This window comes from Castanea sativa, chromosome 3 (assembly GCF_040712315.1).
Source record: "Castanea sativa cultivar Marrone di Chiusa Pesio chromosome 3, ASM4071231v1".
Taxonomy (NCBI): domain Eukaryota; kingdom Viridiplantae; phylum Streptophyta; class Magnoliopsida; order Fagales; family Fagaceae; genus Castanea; species Castanea sativa.
Genome location: NC_134015.1, coordinates 29,039,043 through 29,054,617, shown reverse-complemented (window position 1 = coordinate 29,054,617; position 15,575 = coordinate 29,039,043). Strand labels below are relative to the sequence as shown.

The window sequence follows — 15,575 nt, the reverse complement described above, 5'->3', positions numbered from 1 at the left end:
TCTCATAGTTTAAGGTGGTAAGTATAACATGAGGTATAGTTTAAGGTGGTAAAGTGTAATTTCCCCTTAAAATTGTGTTATTTTTGTGTATGACAGCGTATGAAAATAAATATTATCTTGAAAAAAATATTAATACCCATTCAATTATATTTTTGAATTGTCTGCAAAAGATGCATTCAACATGATTACTTTCCAGTAAAAGTTTCAACATAATATCGATCCAATCTATGCATTCTGCTGGTAGTGTTACCAAATGCAGCTTTAGTGAAGAGTCAAGGAGCGTGTGTTTTTAACTATATATTGCAGCACACCAGGACGTATACTAACTCGCTGCCTAAGAAGAAATTCACATAATATTAGGATTTTTTTTTTTTTCATTTACATAAACAATAAAGAGATCCTCAGTTGGATAGGCTTAAATCATAGATTCTTTAGAGCACTTACATGTTTGTATTAAATATCAGCACATCTGCATGACAGAGTGCATATACTGTGAATACGTCATATTTTTTCGAGCCATAACCTCGCCACCAATAATAATAGCCGATGAAAATAAGTGCATCTTCCTACCAAAAAATATAATTCCAAAAAGGGGGTAAAAGAAGAAAGGGTACATATTTTGTGCATTTTGCTAACTCAAACATGGCAGTAGTGCTGGTGCACCCCCCAACTCAATAACCAGAGTAGCTTTAATTCACAAAAAATCCATCAGGGAAGCACACCATGTCTCAGCAATGTCTGGCAACTAGCAGCCGAGCTTCTTTCAGTGCAAGCCCGAAGTTCTCTCACTGATCAGGCCTGATGAGATTCACCTTGAGTACATCTCAAAGAACTAATACTTACTGTGTCTTTACACGCTTAGAATGGGCTTGCCTCATCCAATCGATGGATTCCTCCATAGTTCCGTCGGGATGGGCAAGCTGCCATGCGAGCAATTTTTGTTGCTGCCATTTAATGAATGAATTTAGTATTTCCAGCAGTTTGACAGAAACACTGTATTTGTACGTTCCATCATCAACCTCCACCCCACCCTCTCCCAAAAAAGAAAGAAAAAGAACAGCTTACCCATTCCCTAATAAGTGGTCCTCCAGCTTTAAGTTGCAGGACGCTCATGATATCCTTCCCATTGACCAATGGTTTTACATCCCACACTTTCTCAAGGCCTGCATTCATTCCAAAATATAAGTAAATAAATAAATAAATAGCAGCAAAATGGACTCGAAAAGAGTTTTTCCCAAGACTTGACCAGCATGAGGATTGGGCAGGGAATCCTTGTTTCCCAAAGGAAAATTTAAATGGTACAAAGGTATATAATAATTCTTCCCCCCTCCGGATTTTGATGTCATTTAGTTCAATTCAATACTGGGGCACTCCTATGCATAAATATGCATGGACTCCACAAAATCCGAGAATTAAACGGCAGTTATCAGCCACTGGAAAATTGAAGAATCCACAAGTGATAGAACACTACTAATCATACAGATATTCAGTTATGAAAAATTGAAGGCAGCATTGGAATACTTAAAGAGCACAGGAGTTACTTCTGTGGCTCTGAAAGCAAAGGTTTTCAGAGTATGCAAACAATCAGTCATGGCATATTACTTAGGCAAAGGTATTAGACCACAGCAGTAACTTGCCACCAATGAATATGGAATTCCAGAGCATCTTCAGAAAGAAATCCATTGAAAGCCCCCAATAAGTTTTAAATGAGAACTTGACAGAATGGTGAAAGAGACATTGCCCATACCTAGTTTAGTAATGGCACTTTCAACTGCCTTAAATAGATCTCTTTGCTTGTCCAATTGAAAGTACTGCTTTGGAAAATTTTCAGTGCAATTAACATCAGGGGGATATAACAACGTAGACAACAACAAGGCCACTCGCCAAAAATCTTTGATTTCTCGTAGAAGTAACCCTGTATGGAATGAAACTTTAGCCATAAGAAAGCTATGCAACTTAAAAATTACAATAACAAAGTTAGATTGCATGATTAGGTAACCTAAAAATATAACCAATGAAGGACTGCTTTCAAAATAAATAATAAAAAGGTCCACTTCTGGAACTAAAATTGATTCAGAGTCTTAACAGAAACAAACTTGTTTGAGAGTATTGAGATGTCACAAACCTCATTTGTCAAGATTGTTATCCAGAGATCATCCATACTACCATAATTGGAGTAGGGCTCAATGGTGCCCACTTTTTTTATGTTCAAAAATACCCTCACTTAAATGACCAAAAAAAAAACACCAAATGATGGGATTTTTTTTTTTTTTTTTTTATAAGTAAATAATGGGATCAAATTAGGAAACAATAAATTATAAAAATACCTAAATTTTATGTCACATTTAAAGCACAATAGAAGTGTAACTGTTTTAAACTTCTTTACTGAGAGGCGGGCTTTGGTGCGATGGCAAGTGCCTTCCATCAAAAGCAACAGGCAGAGCATATGAGTCAAAGAATCAACCTCTTCAAAAAAATTAGGGGTAAGGCTGCCTACTATAACCTCTCTTAAACCCCACAAAAGTGGGATCTTTGTGCACTAAGTATTGACTTGTTTTATTACAATTATTTCCTCCCTTAATAAGGGCCTCTCTCAAATTGTTCTCCTATCCTATTACTATTCATTATCATCATTTTCAAACTATCCATTATCAAAATCCAAACTAATCAAAACATAAAAAGAAGAGTAGAAGAAAAGAAAGAGAAGAGAAGCAATACTGATAAGGAAAGACAAGTGAATCAAAGTTCAATTATTCAAGAGGTGATATTTTAAATTATATTCCTCCTTGGCCACACAAAATGTATTCTGCTGGGTTTCCTTCTCCTTTATTTATTTTTCCCTAGAGTTTGAACGCATACAGAGTGCATATGAAAAGGCCATAAGATAAAGAAGAACGCAAGTTGTCTTTAGTTACCTAAACTATTTAAAGAGTGATAATGGAGACACTGAACAAAAGGGGACTTCAAAAGGATCTAATTAAAAACAGTTGTTGCCCATAATAATTAAAAATTGAATCTTCATTCTGCAGATAATGAAAAAGAATATGCAATGCAGTAAATAAAAACCATACCTGTCAGTACCCGAAGTTTTGAATTAAGAGGGACATCCAATCCTTTTCCCCAGTCAACTTCAATGAGTTGGATGTCCCCATCAGACTCAAGGAAAGGAATCAAAGATAAGAATTTGTCCAATGCATTATGTAGATTTACAACCTGTAATGAAGAAAATAATTGAGACCAAACTAATATATATCTGTGGATTAGAGAAACATTGAAACAATTTACATTAGAACTTGGTATTTTTAACTAACATATTGAATGTTAGAAACTTAAAAGAGAGTAGAGTTAAGCTCACTGTCTCAGCATCACTGGCTTTTCTCTTAAGAGACTCCCGGAAAATGTAGTTGACAACAGGTATCTGTTGATTACATTCAGAAATAAGCATAGATATCAAGTAAAACAATTAATACCAACCACTTGAAAGCATAATCAACGACTAATCTAAAATTCAAAAACGTTATACTTTGGCCCTTGAAATGAAATGTTTATTAAAAAATAAAAGTTTCAAAGAAACAAATTCTTACTCCTTTCTTCAGTAACTTTCTCCCTAAACACAAGAAAACCAATCAAGAGACACAACAATAGATGGAACCCACCAAATCATTTACACAAAGTTTCAATCAGAGTGAAAACCGCTGCATTGGCAGCACAATAGATGACCACTCTGTGGATTATAATTTTGGCTCCCTGTAAGGGAGACAATGAGAATCATTTCAACTTGGCTATTTCACCCAATAGAAGGAAAAATCTCTGTTCATGCAGCAACAATTTTTCGTACAGTTCTTTAAAATATATTCAATATTGTTCTCCCTAATAGCCTAGTCCTGGGATATAGAAAAGGGTTTTTTTTTTTGGTAGGGAAGACCAGGGGGGATAAATTAACACCATAAGAAAGAAGGGTCAGACGAATCTGTGTTGTCAAAACAACATAGTTGCTAATACTAGCTAAACAGTGCACTTTGCTAGAAGGGAACTACTGCATGAGGGCAAACGCTAGTACAACGTCACATTCAACCAGTGAAAAGGAAGCAACAAACACAATGGATAACAAGAGGATAAAGATGGTACCTTTTTGGCCTTGTTATCTTTAGATATGGTATTCCTAAGCGGGAGAAACAAGGCAGTGTACAAGGACAGCCTTCGTTGTTCATCCTAATATTCACATGTTACACGTTCATAACATAAGAAAAGACACACAAAAGAGTAGAGGATGAACTTGAACCAATATACATCACCACTGACAAAATGAGAGCAACATGAGCAAATTGGGTAGATATATAATGTTCAGAAACTAGCCACTTACATTGAAAGTAGAGTCTCCAATCAATTGAATGAGATTCCATGTAGCATCTAAGTAAGTGATGCAAAGCCTGAATAAGGGGAAAAAAAACTGAGAATGACAAAGACAAACACACAAAAGTGGAAAAAAAACGCGAAAAGCAAAAGGTTGATTTATGTGCAAGGATTCTGTGTCTGAATATATGTGATTCTTAAAATAACATTTTGGTGAAACCTTGGTAGACATAATAGATGAATTTTGGATGTCATAAAAATAGCCATAACTATTTGAAGTTAAAAGGCACACTATATGATACTGGGGACTCCAACAGCCTAGGTGCAGGTCCAAGCTGGAGCAGGGCTGTTGCATGTTTATTACAAGAAATTCTAAAATATGCTTGAGAGAAAATCGTCAAACAATTTTCCAAATTTGTTAAACAACCAAGATATAGAATACCTTGGGGGGAATAATGGTTGGGACATTGTCCAGAGCAAAAGAAGGATGATACTTGATATATTAATAACATATAGTGTAGCTATTATTGCTGCAAGATCAAGAGAAAGAGATGAGGTTGAACCAAAGAAGAACAAGGACCAATATATTTTATGCACAGGTAACAAGATTTCTTAAATAATCTATAATTCACTAATTTCCTTCTCAAGCCAGTCAATTGTAAAGAAGTGAAACATGAAATAATAATATTATAAGAAAAGAAATAATAATATTTTGGAATGGTCTTCCTAACTTTGCACCTTGATCACTGGAATCAGCATGATCCTTGACATCTAAGGTGCAGCTAAGTACATTTCAGTTTGCTTGTGCACTAAAAATTCCCCCAACTGTTGCTCACTGCCACTGGCACTTCACTAGCAACTAGGTGTGCTTTTATGAAACTGACAGTACCGCAGAAAGCAAATCCTATTCCTATTCCCATAATCATTTTATCCAGAAGATTAAATTGCATGGAAAAACTACAGAGTATGTACCCCATAGCATTATAAAACTTGGGGAGCTTTTACTTGGAAAATATATCATGATACTTTTTTTTAGTAATCATTGAAGGTTCTTTCTAACCTTGAACGTAGGATTTGACAAGGGTTGCTACTTCTAAAGCTTTCATACAAATCAAACCTCTTGTTCCAAAGCGTTGGAATAAGGAAACATTTCAAAACGTATTGGAACTCACCATGCTACAACCTACATCAGGTAGGTAAGGAGGAAGGATGATTCATGATAGCTTCAGAAGACCAATTTGATACAGGATCTTTAACAAATTCAGCACTTTATTGGGTTTCTTGACAAGTTCTTGAAGCACTTTATTGGGTTGATGGTTCCCCATTGTTTATTGAGGTGCCTTTGGAGGGAGAGAAATAGTCGGTGCTTTGAAGATAAGGAGAGATCCATATCAGACTTGAAACTATTTTTCTTCAGAACTTTAATGGATTGGTTGGCTGCATTGCGGAACCAATCATTTTTATCTTTTCTTGATTTCTTAGATTCTTGTAACTTTTGTTCTTGACTGTTTCTTCCCTTGTACACTCTCTATGTACTAGGGTGTTCCCCCTTTTTTTGACATCAATAAACTTATTATTTATCAAAAAAAAGTTCTTGAAGGATTCTTGGATGGGATTTGATTTTTTTTTTTTTATAAGTAACAAAGAAATTTAAAAAAAAAACACATAGCCCAGTACATAGGAAATGCACTAAAAGGCAACACATCAAGAAACCAAATAACAATGATCTAACAACACAGGAAGGGAAATACATGAAAAAGATGGTAAAACAAGACACCATTCGAGAAGAGTAAACAAGAAGAAAGACTTAAGCTCAATCATGGACCGTTCACGACCCTCAAAGCTTCTAGAATTCCATTCCCGCCAAATACACCACATTAAATAGTGCAGCACAAGCCTCCAAATAACTATATAACAATGACGCCTGAATTTGCATGTCCAACAATCCAACAAATCCACTACCCTTTGAGGCATCACCCAACAAACACCAAACAAGCTAAAGATCATACTCCACATCTCAAAGGCTATAGAACAGTGAAGGAGGAGATGATCTACAGAGGATGGCTAGATCGTAAAAAGAAAGAATCCATTGCCAATGAGCTATAGCTCAGCTAGTTGAGGTCATGGGTTCAAAATCCACTGGCCACGTGTGTAACTTACAATTAAAAAAAAAAACTTTTATTAAAAGAAGAAAGAAGGTGAAACCCTAACACAAAAGGCACCTCCTCTTCTCATAAGAACAAGATAGAGAATAAGGCTGTGGATTCAAGACCAACCAAGCGTGTGTGTAACTTACCAATCAAGAAAGAATGGTGAAGCCCTATTACAAGGGAGTATACAAGTGCAACACCAAAAAAACTAACATCTCAAGTTACAAAGATTTAAATATATCCTAAAAGAATTACAGGCAAGATCCCCAATACCCATTAACCATTCAAACAAGGATCTTAAGAGTGCAAGTCTCTAATGAGGACTCAATGCCTTCAAACATCCTAGAAATTTGGTCCCTTCCAATGCACTACATCAACATAATGGACTAGTATTCCACACAAGAACTTTATGTTTCTTAGTGTTACCTCTCCAACATGCTAAAAGATCCTTCACTGAATTCAGCATTACCCAAGAAACTTCAAAATAATGCAAAAAACTAGCAACCCCCTTTCATTGGTAAGTTACACAAGATCCAATGGGATCTTAAACCCTCTACCCCACCATCCATCCCATTATTATGTAAAGAGTAAATTCCATTTGAGCTCTAGCTCATTGGCAGTGACCAAATCTCGCTAGCTATAGCAACCATCATTTATACATTAGTAACATCACATCCTTGTACCTAAAAAGTTCACAGCTGTTCTTAATGGATTTTCAAAAATATTTTTTTCATCATTATTATTGTCCCAAGCATATAGAACTAAGTGAAAATTTATAGCAAAAATTAGCTTTCCACTATAGTAACAAGTCTGTTATTTTTTTCTTCATCCCAGATGTACTTTTTGCTAAGATACAAAAAAATACACCTGAAAATATAGTGCTATAAAATTAACAAATACCTATCACAGTTTTCTGACTTGGCAGGCTCAAAATTGGGAGGAAGACTGAAGACAATTGAAAATAACGTCAAATCATAAATATATGTCATTGCTTTAACTGGATGATTCCCAGAGATCATGAGATCAATCTGCATGAAGAGGCAACAGTTGAAAGTGATAAATAATATCATTCAAGTCATTCATCATTAGAAAAAGCTAGAGTTGTATTCACAGAGATCAATTAATGTCCAAAGCAACTTAAGCATCAAGATAACACACATACCTCAACCCCGATGCGCTCTCTGCTAATTTTAGCTGCTAGAGCATCTTTCACTTCATCACAGGAAGCAGCTTTCTTTAGCTCCTCATCTAATAGGAACCCAAATCTTGCACCTAAATGACCAAAAATGAGATAATAGTGTTGCAGAAAGCAAGTGTGGAATAGAAGTTTAAACAAACCAAAAAACATGGGGAGTCAGGGCAGCAAACCTACTCCTAGGTAATTGACATGGTGCATCATCAAGCTTAGACTGTTCACTATGACTGGGCAACCGAAGAGCTAGAGTAAATGCAAGTGAGGCATTTTCTTGTTTTTCTTCGCAAGCGCTTAAGTCAACTTTCTATTGAGCCATTACCCCCCCCCCCCTCCCCAATACATGCCAACTATAAAATTTATCAAAAAGCTTGTACTCTTCAAATCATTGTTAGAGCACATGTTTATATGCATAGCTGGTACAGAAATGAGAAGGGAAAAAAAAAAAAAGGTGTATGAGGCTCTCAACCAAAACATGATTGGTTCAAGATGAATGTGCTACAAGGTAGAAGGAAAACAAAAGGACATATAGATCATTCCTGTGAGGAGAGATATATTAAAAAAAATTGGAGGCCAAGCCTAGAAGGAAAGATATATTCCCATAATTAATCAGAAAAACTGTTCCAGTAGAGAGAGCTGAATGGTTTAGGAATTGGGTAATAAGGATAGTCCCTCCCCTTTGATGACTATCACTCCTCTGGGGTTGGCTGTGTCGGTTGAGTCAAATAGTGGTAATGAGGTTTTGGGGCTTGAAAATACTTTGGATATTTCTAATTGAGTGAAACATAGAATCCTTGGCTTAAGTAAAGTGATGGGGCTTTCTAGGGGTCGACGTGAGGAGATGTGTATTATTCTTTTACAAAGGCTTGAGAGGGAGATTGAGGCTGCCAATCTGCTACACAGAAAAGATGCAGCCCACCAAAAAGCTGTGTCCAAGGACAAAGGGAAGAGATAGTTGAGGAATTTGATTTCCTCGGTTAATTATGATGGTAGATAGTCTTCTTTGACTGCAATACTGAGATTGGAGTAGGGAGTAAACTGTTTTTATGAAGTTGAAAATGGTGTCATGGAATGTTCGAGGATTGAATGATTCACGGAAACGTTTGGTGGTTAGAAATTTACTACGAGAGTGGAATTGTGATGTAGTTTGCCTTCAAGAAACTCAGCTTGCTGGTATGAATAGACAGTTGGTTTGCAGCTTGTGGAGTTGTCCTTATGTTGGCTGGGTGGCTTTGGATGCGGATCAGACAGCTTGTGGGGTTTTGATGATGTGGGATAGGAGGGCCTTAGAAGAGTTGGAGGTAATGGTGGGTTACTTTTCCGTATCGGTTCGGTGGCAGGGTGTGGGGGATGGTTTTATTTGGGCTTATTCAGGGGTTTATGGCCCAAATGATAATAACTTAAGGGGGTAGATGTGAGATGAGCTGATTGGAATTCAGCAAATTTGGGATGTTCCATGGTGTTACATAGGGGACTTCAATGTTGTTCGTTTCCCAAGTGAACGGTTGGGGGGATTGCGCCTTACTCCGGCTATGGAAATTTTTTTAAGTTCATTGAGGAGCTTAATTTGATAGATTTGCCATTGGAAGGAGGGAGTTATACTTGGTCTAGTGGCTCGGATCAGCCTTCGATGTCCAAGATAGATAGGGTTCTGCTTTCTCATGATTGGGAGGACCACTATCCGGATGTGATCCAGCAAGTCTTACCTCGTCCTCTCTCAGACCAGTTTCCCATATTAGTGGAGGCAGGGAGGATATTGAGGGGGAAGAGTCCTTTTAGGTTTGAGAACATGTGGTTAAAGACAGAGGGGTTCATAGATAGGGTTTATTCGTGGTGGAATCAATACTCTTTCTCAAGTACTTCCAGTTTTGTGCTTGCTAAGAAGTTGAAGGCTCTGAAAGGAGACATTATTCAATGGAACCGTAGTGAGTTTGGAAATGTAGGTCGTCAAAAGAAAGAGTTGTTGGAGGCCTTGAAATTATTGGATGCTAAGGAAGGGGAGTCTGGCCTTTCGCAAGTGGAGATAGATGAGAGGGTTTTGATGAGATCTCAAATACAGAACCTTCTTTCTTTGGAAGAAGACAACAATACCAAATTCTTCGATAAGGAGGCTAACTCCTGGAGAAGGTATAACCATATTAGTACGCTGGAGGTGGATGGGGTTATTTATGAGGATGAATTAAAGATGGCAGACCAAGTCCTACAATTTTATAAAAACTTGTATAAGGAGACAGAGGAATGGAGGCCTTTTGTGGAAGGTTTGGAGTTTGATCAAATTGAAGGGCTGGAGAGGGACTGGCTTGAACGGAGGTTTGAAAAGGAGGAGATTCTTCGTCTTGTTAAAGAGTTGGAAGGAGATAAAGCTCCAGGTCCTAATGGTTTTTCATGGCCTTCTATCACTATTGTTGGGGAGTTGTGGAAAGAGATGTTTTAGCTGTGTTTGAAGAGTTTTATCAACACAGTAAGTTTGAAAAATCTCTTAATGCGACTTTCATAGCCCTAATCCCTAAGAAGAATGGTGCTTCCAATATCCGAGATTTTAGACCTATTAGCTTGGTGGGGAGTGTATACAAGATCTTGGCAAAAGTTTTGGCAAACCGCTTGAAAGAGGTTTTGAATCAATTGATATCTGAGTCTCAGAACAGTTTTGTGGGTGGCAGACAGATACTTGATTCAATTCTTACTGCTAATGAGTGTGTGGATAGTAGGGTGAAGAGTAAGATTCCGGGGGTTATTTGTAAACTGGACATTAAGAAAGCCTATGATCATGTGAATTGGGAGGCTCTTCTATTTGTTGAAGAGAATGGGATTTGAGGTGAGGTGGTGTAGGTGAATCCGTACATGCATATCTACAATCCAGTTCTCTGTTTTGGTTAATGGGTCTCCAACTGACTTTTTTGGGAGTTCGAGAGAATTGAGATAAGGGGACCCGCTATCTCCTATGTTGTTTCTAGTTATGATGGAGGTTTTCAGTAAGATGGTGAAAAGAGTTGAAGGTGCTGGTTTACTTCGAGGTTTCAGGGCTGATGGTAGAAGGGGTGAAGGGGTATGTGTCTCACATCTTTTGTTTGCAGATGATACGATTTTGTTTTGTGATGCAGATGAGGAGCAGATTCTACATGTTCGGATGCTCCTTTGTTTTCAGGTTGTGACAGGATTAAAGGTTAATGCTTTGAAGAGTGAGATGGTTCCCATTGGGGAGGTTCCTAATATTCATGTCTTGGTAGAGATCTTAGGTTGCCAAATTGGGTCTTTGCCTATGACCTATCTTGGTATGCCACTGGGGGCGTCCTACAAGTCCCCCACTATTTCGAATCTATATTGGATAAAATTGAGCGTAAGTTGGCTGGTTGGAAAAAGATGTATTTGTCAAAAGGAGGAAGACTGACGTTGCTTAAGAGTACATTATCTAGTCTTCCAACTTACTTTTTATCTCTTTATGCAATCCCTACGCATGTCACCAATAAAATTGAGAGGTTGCAAAGGGATTTTTTGTAGGGGGGGGGGGGGTTCCAAGACACATCTAGTGGGGTGGGATAAGGTGTGTGCACCTCTAAAAAATGGTGAGTTAGGAGTAAAGAAATTAACTACTTTTAATAAGCCTTACTAGGAAAATGGTTATGGCGGTTTGGGGTTCAAGAGACAAGGCTTTGGAGAAGGGTTGTAGCTCTAAAGTTTGAGGAGGAATGGGGGGGCTGGACTTCCAAGCTAGATAGAGGGGTACATGGTTGTGTTTTGTGGAGAAGCATCTGAATGAGTTGGGAAGTTTTTAGTAAAAATATTCGGTTTGAGGTAGGGGTAGGGGATAGAGTGAAGTTTTGGACAGATCAATGGTGTGGGGATTCTCCACTTCAATTGACCTTTCCGGTTGTGTATGGGATTGCCTCCAATAAATGGGCATCAGTGGCCTCTTCTCTTGAACGGTTGGGGATAGAGGAATGGAGAAACTGGGATGTTCGTTTCATTCGGAGACCAAATGATTGGGAAATGTATGGTGTGGATGCATTTCTCCGTACTTTGGGCTCTAATTTACCTCCAACTGAGAATGGAAATCATATGCGATGGAACTTGTCGAAGAATGGGGATTTTGATATCCGATCATTTTATAATAAGTTAAGAGGACCGTTGCCCATTATATTTCCTTGGAAAGGTGTTTGGAAGGTTAAGGCCCCTCGGCGTGTTCCTTTCTTTGTGTGGACTGTTGTATGGGATAAAATCCTTACAGGTGACAATTTGAGGGGTAGAGGGATGGACTTTGTTGACTGGTGCATTATGTGTCGTTGTAATAGGGAGACGGTGGATCATTTGCTACTGCATTGTGGTAAGACTTACCAGTTGTGGAGTTTGGTGTTTAGATCTTTTGGGATTTCTTGGGTCATGCCAAGATCAGTTGCAGATACTCTCTTTGGTTGGTGGAATTGGCCTGAAAAGCATTCATCTAGCATTTGGAATTTAGCTCCGCTGTGCTTAATGTGGGGGACGTTTGAAGACATGGAAAGTTCCGATGATTAATTACTAGCTTCTTTCAGTGGCTCCCTTTTTGATTGGTCTAAGGCTTAAGGACTCACCTTTAGTGATTCTCTCCCTACGTTCCTTAGCTTCCTTCTTTGTAATTAGTATCTTTTCTTTCTGTTTTTTATCATCTTTTTATGTAATTTTTGTCTCTGCCTTATGATTTTCTGCATGAGATAGTATTTTCGAATTCACATCTTTATTACTTATAAAAAAAAAATGGTTTAGGAATTAGTTTGTGCGGAAATGTTGACATTAATCTTTGTTAGTTTGAGATAAGAACATGGTTTTTTTGTATACCTAAGTGAACTTCACAGAAAAATTTTAAAATGAAAAATAAAATAAAATAAAAGGCAAATAAGAAAATTTTGCCACCAATAAATGGAAAAAGACAATAACATAAGACAAAATGACATGTACCAAAACGGATAGCTCGAAGTACTCGCAATGGATCATCCAAAAAAGTAGCCTTCGCAGGTAAAGGGGTCACTATCTTTCCAGATTTTAGATCTGCAATGCCTGCAATGACAAAACAAAGCCCAGAAATCCAAGTTGCAGTTAAAAAATTGGGCAAAGTTCAAGTAAAGAAGGGCAAAGCAAATGAAAACTATACTAACCTCTTTGAGTAAAATCTTCAACTGAATCAGTGTTAATATTGTAGAACAAGCTGTGGAATGAAGCAATATTGCTCTTTAAGAGGAAAAAAAATCACAACCAATGATACTAAATCATCTATTCATCTTACAAATTGTGCACAAAGAGAGACAGAAAAACAGGTCATCCCAAAGCAACATAATTAGCCCATCAAGACAACATGCCTTTTAATGCAAAAAAGACAGCCAGGAAAAATACCTGTTAATGGTTAAATCCCTTCTATATGCATCCTCTTCTGCTGTGCCAAATTTTTGCTGTAAGCCATAACTAAATTATATAAAAGAAAGAAGAGATTGGATGCCCCAGAGCAACAGAAAGTGTTTGCTTTGAATTTACTTACATGTCAATGGGAAATACAAATCATAAGAGAGATCGCCTTATGTTCTTTTATATATAATCAATAATTCTTTCAATCAGTTCAGCAGAAAAGGGTCCATAAATATGCGTGTGCACATGAACAAGAACGTGCAAACACGAAAACAAAAAAAAGATATTACTCATGAAAAACTAGCAGAGCATATGTATTTTACAAAAGAAACCATTCCACGCATCATGTCATAAAGAAATCAGCAGAGCTCATTAGCCCATTTCCCCCAAATAATAAAGTCCCATAAGCAAGAGTTAGAACTGCTCTTTCAATTGAGTTTTTTCATTACCAGTGTATTTATTTCCTAGTGGTAAGATGAACATAGTGTTGCCAAGAGAGAAAAAGGCTAAAAGTTCCCAACAGGGGTTAAGAAGAGAGGGGGACTGGGGGCACTAAAAGACTTTATGAACATTAGAGGTCTTTTTCTCTCTCAGAAAGACATCACTTGCTGGAGTGTCATTTTACATATTAAAAGATGCCTACAAGAACGCTGCCCCAACAATAGCACACTGAAAAATATCTTTAAGCAAAAAACATAGTGCAATGTTGCATTGAAAATACTTTGGTGTCAAGCAACACCTTACACAAGCAGTATTTTACGTATGAATCATTAAGCCCTCTCCCTTTCCATAATGAAAAATCAGCCACAAGTCATCTATATGGTGTAGCTTCTATTGTGAAATTTGACTGAATCTAAAATTTGTACGGACACAGATTGAGATCAAAGTAGCCCAAGAAAGAAGAACTGAAACTAGAAAGTATCAAAAAAGCGAATAATAACATTCGGTTAGACTTTGAGCTTTTGTGAATGTATTGCCATGTCAAAATTTAGAAGCTAACATCCTGTTTTTAATTCTTGTACTAGGGTAAAACCCTGTTTTCTTCTCTCAATGAACTTGATTACAAACCCCAATCAAGCATCTCATTAATCCATTAAAACCTTTTATTCTTTATCAAAAAAACTTCTCTAGCACTATCTAGGAAGTACCTAACACATAGAAAAGCATTATGGTAAGTCATGGAAACCTTTTCATATTAAGTTCATTAGTAATAATTCAATGTCCAATAATCCACAAACTTAAAAACCCTTAGGCACAAATGTGAATGCACACGATACCAAACCATAGCATACTAATTGGTGAGATAATAATATATATCTATATATATACCTTTGTAGGAATGCGGCTATTATCACTGTACTCTTCAGACCGCAAGTTTACAAAATCAATCCACATATCAAAGAGTCGCATCCTCGCTGTTTCTAAATGCTTGGACTGTTCAGGATTGCTGGAAAATCAAAGTTAATCGCATAAAGGCCACAATCATTTGATAGCACAAGATTTTAAAAAAAAAAAAAAAAAAAAAGCGTACCATGGAATAACAGCAACACCTTGGACTTGTTCTCCGGTAGACAACAAGTAGTCCCTCACTTTGTCAACAAATTCACTTCCCAACATATTGTCCAGTGCTATATCAATGTCGTAGCAATCTTTACCCAATAGCTGCTCAATTTTCAAACAAAAATAAAAAATTATTCACTTCTTTTTTAAAAATCAACACAAAGAAGAAGTTAGTACTTAGTATACCTTGTCGCGGACCCAGCCGCCGGCGACCCGGAGCTGATTGGTGAGGCCGAAGTGGCGAAGAGTGGCGAGAAGTCTGTCGAAGATTTTTCGCTCGATCTCGGTCAGTTCAATTCTCTCCTTCACTTGATGAACCACTGGTGCAGTAGTTGCAGTGCTCGCCATAGCTATGCAGCGCAAAAACCCTTGCGTTTTTTTTGATGATACAATGGGTAGAGTTTTACCGGAAAACTTTGGAGAGTTGAACGAGAACAAGGATTTGGTGATACTACGCAAAGGGTGAAGAAACGGGTGCTCGCCTCGTAAAACAATTCTCATTTTTTTTCTTTTTCTTTTTTCAATTTCATTTTAAAAAAACACACACACACCGCTATGGTCATAAAATATATAATTTTTTTAGAATTTTTTTTTAAAGATAAATATATCTGGATTCTGGACCCGTTGTCTTGTCTTATTTTCTTGTAATAAAGTTTATCAGCATTCAAATTCTACGAATGCTTTTGTCTATATAACTTGATTTTCTATTTTGTGTTATAGTCAAAATTTAACATCAAAATTAATTGTAAAATTAAACTTTACTCAATATCTTTTTATTAGAAGTAAATTTTGACAAATTCACTATTAAATTACTTTTTTTTTTTCCTTATATCTTCTAATAAAATTTTTAGAAGATTAAAGATTAATAAATATGTCATCAATAAATTATTTGAATCACAAGTTTTTGCAGTTTAAAATTATGCATAAAATATAAGTTTATAGATCAT

General features: G+C 36.9%; 1 protein-coding gene across 1 annotated transcript; it reads right to left on the bottom strand.

The window, feature by feature from the left end:
* Positions 1-335: 335 nt before the first annotated feature.
* On the bottom strand, positions 336-15,145 carry LOC142629742 (tRNA nucleotidyltransferase cca2-like). Its single transcript, XM_075803780.1, has 15 exons — positions 14,815-15,145; positions 14,600-14,730; positions 14,398-14,515; positions 13,060-13,115; positions 12,825-12,874; positions 12,628-12,726; positions 7,666-7,775; positions 7,404-7,531; positions 4,364-4,430; positions 4,129-4,212; positions 3,356-3,418; positions 3,072-3,213; positions 1,748-1,915; positions 1,066-1,163; positions 336-944 (listed from the first exon to the last, which is right to left on the bottom strand). The coding sequence occupies exons 1-15, from the start codon at positions 15,127-15,129 to the stop codon at positions 840-842; spliced, it is 1,734 nt and encodes a 577-aa protein (XP_075659895.1). The 5' UTR covers positions 15,130-15,145; the 3' UTR covers positions 336-839.
* Positions 15,146-15,575: the final 430 nt, after the last annotated feature.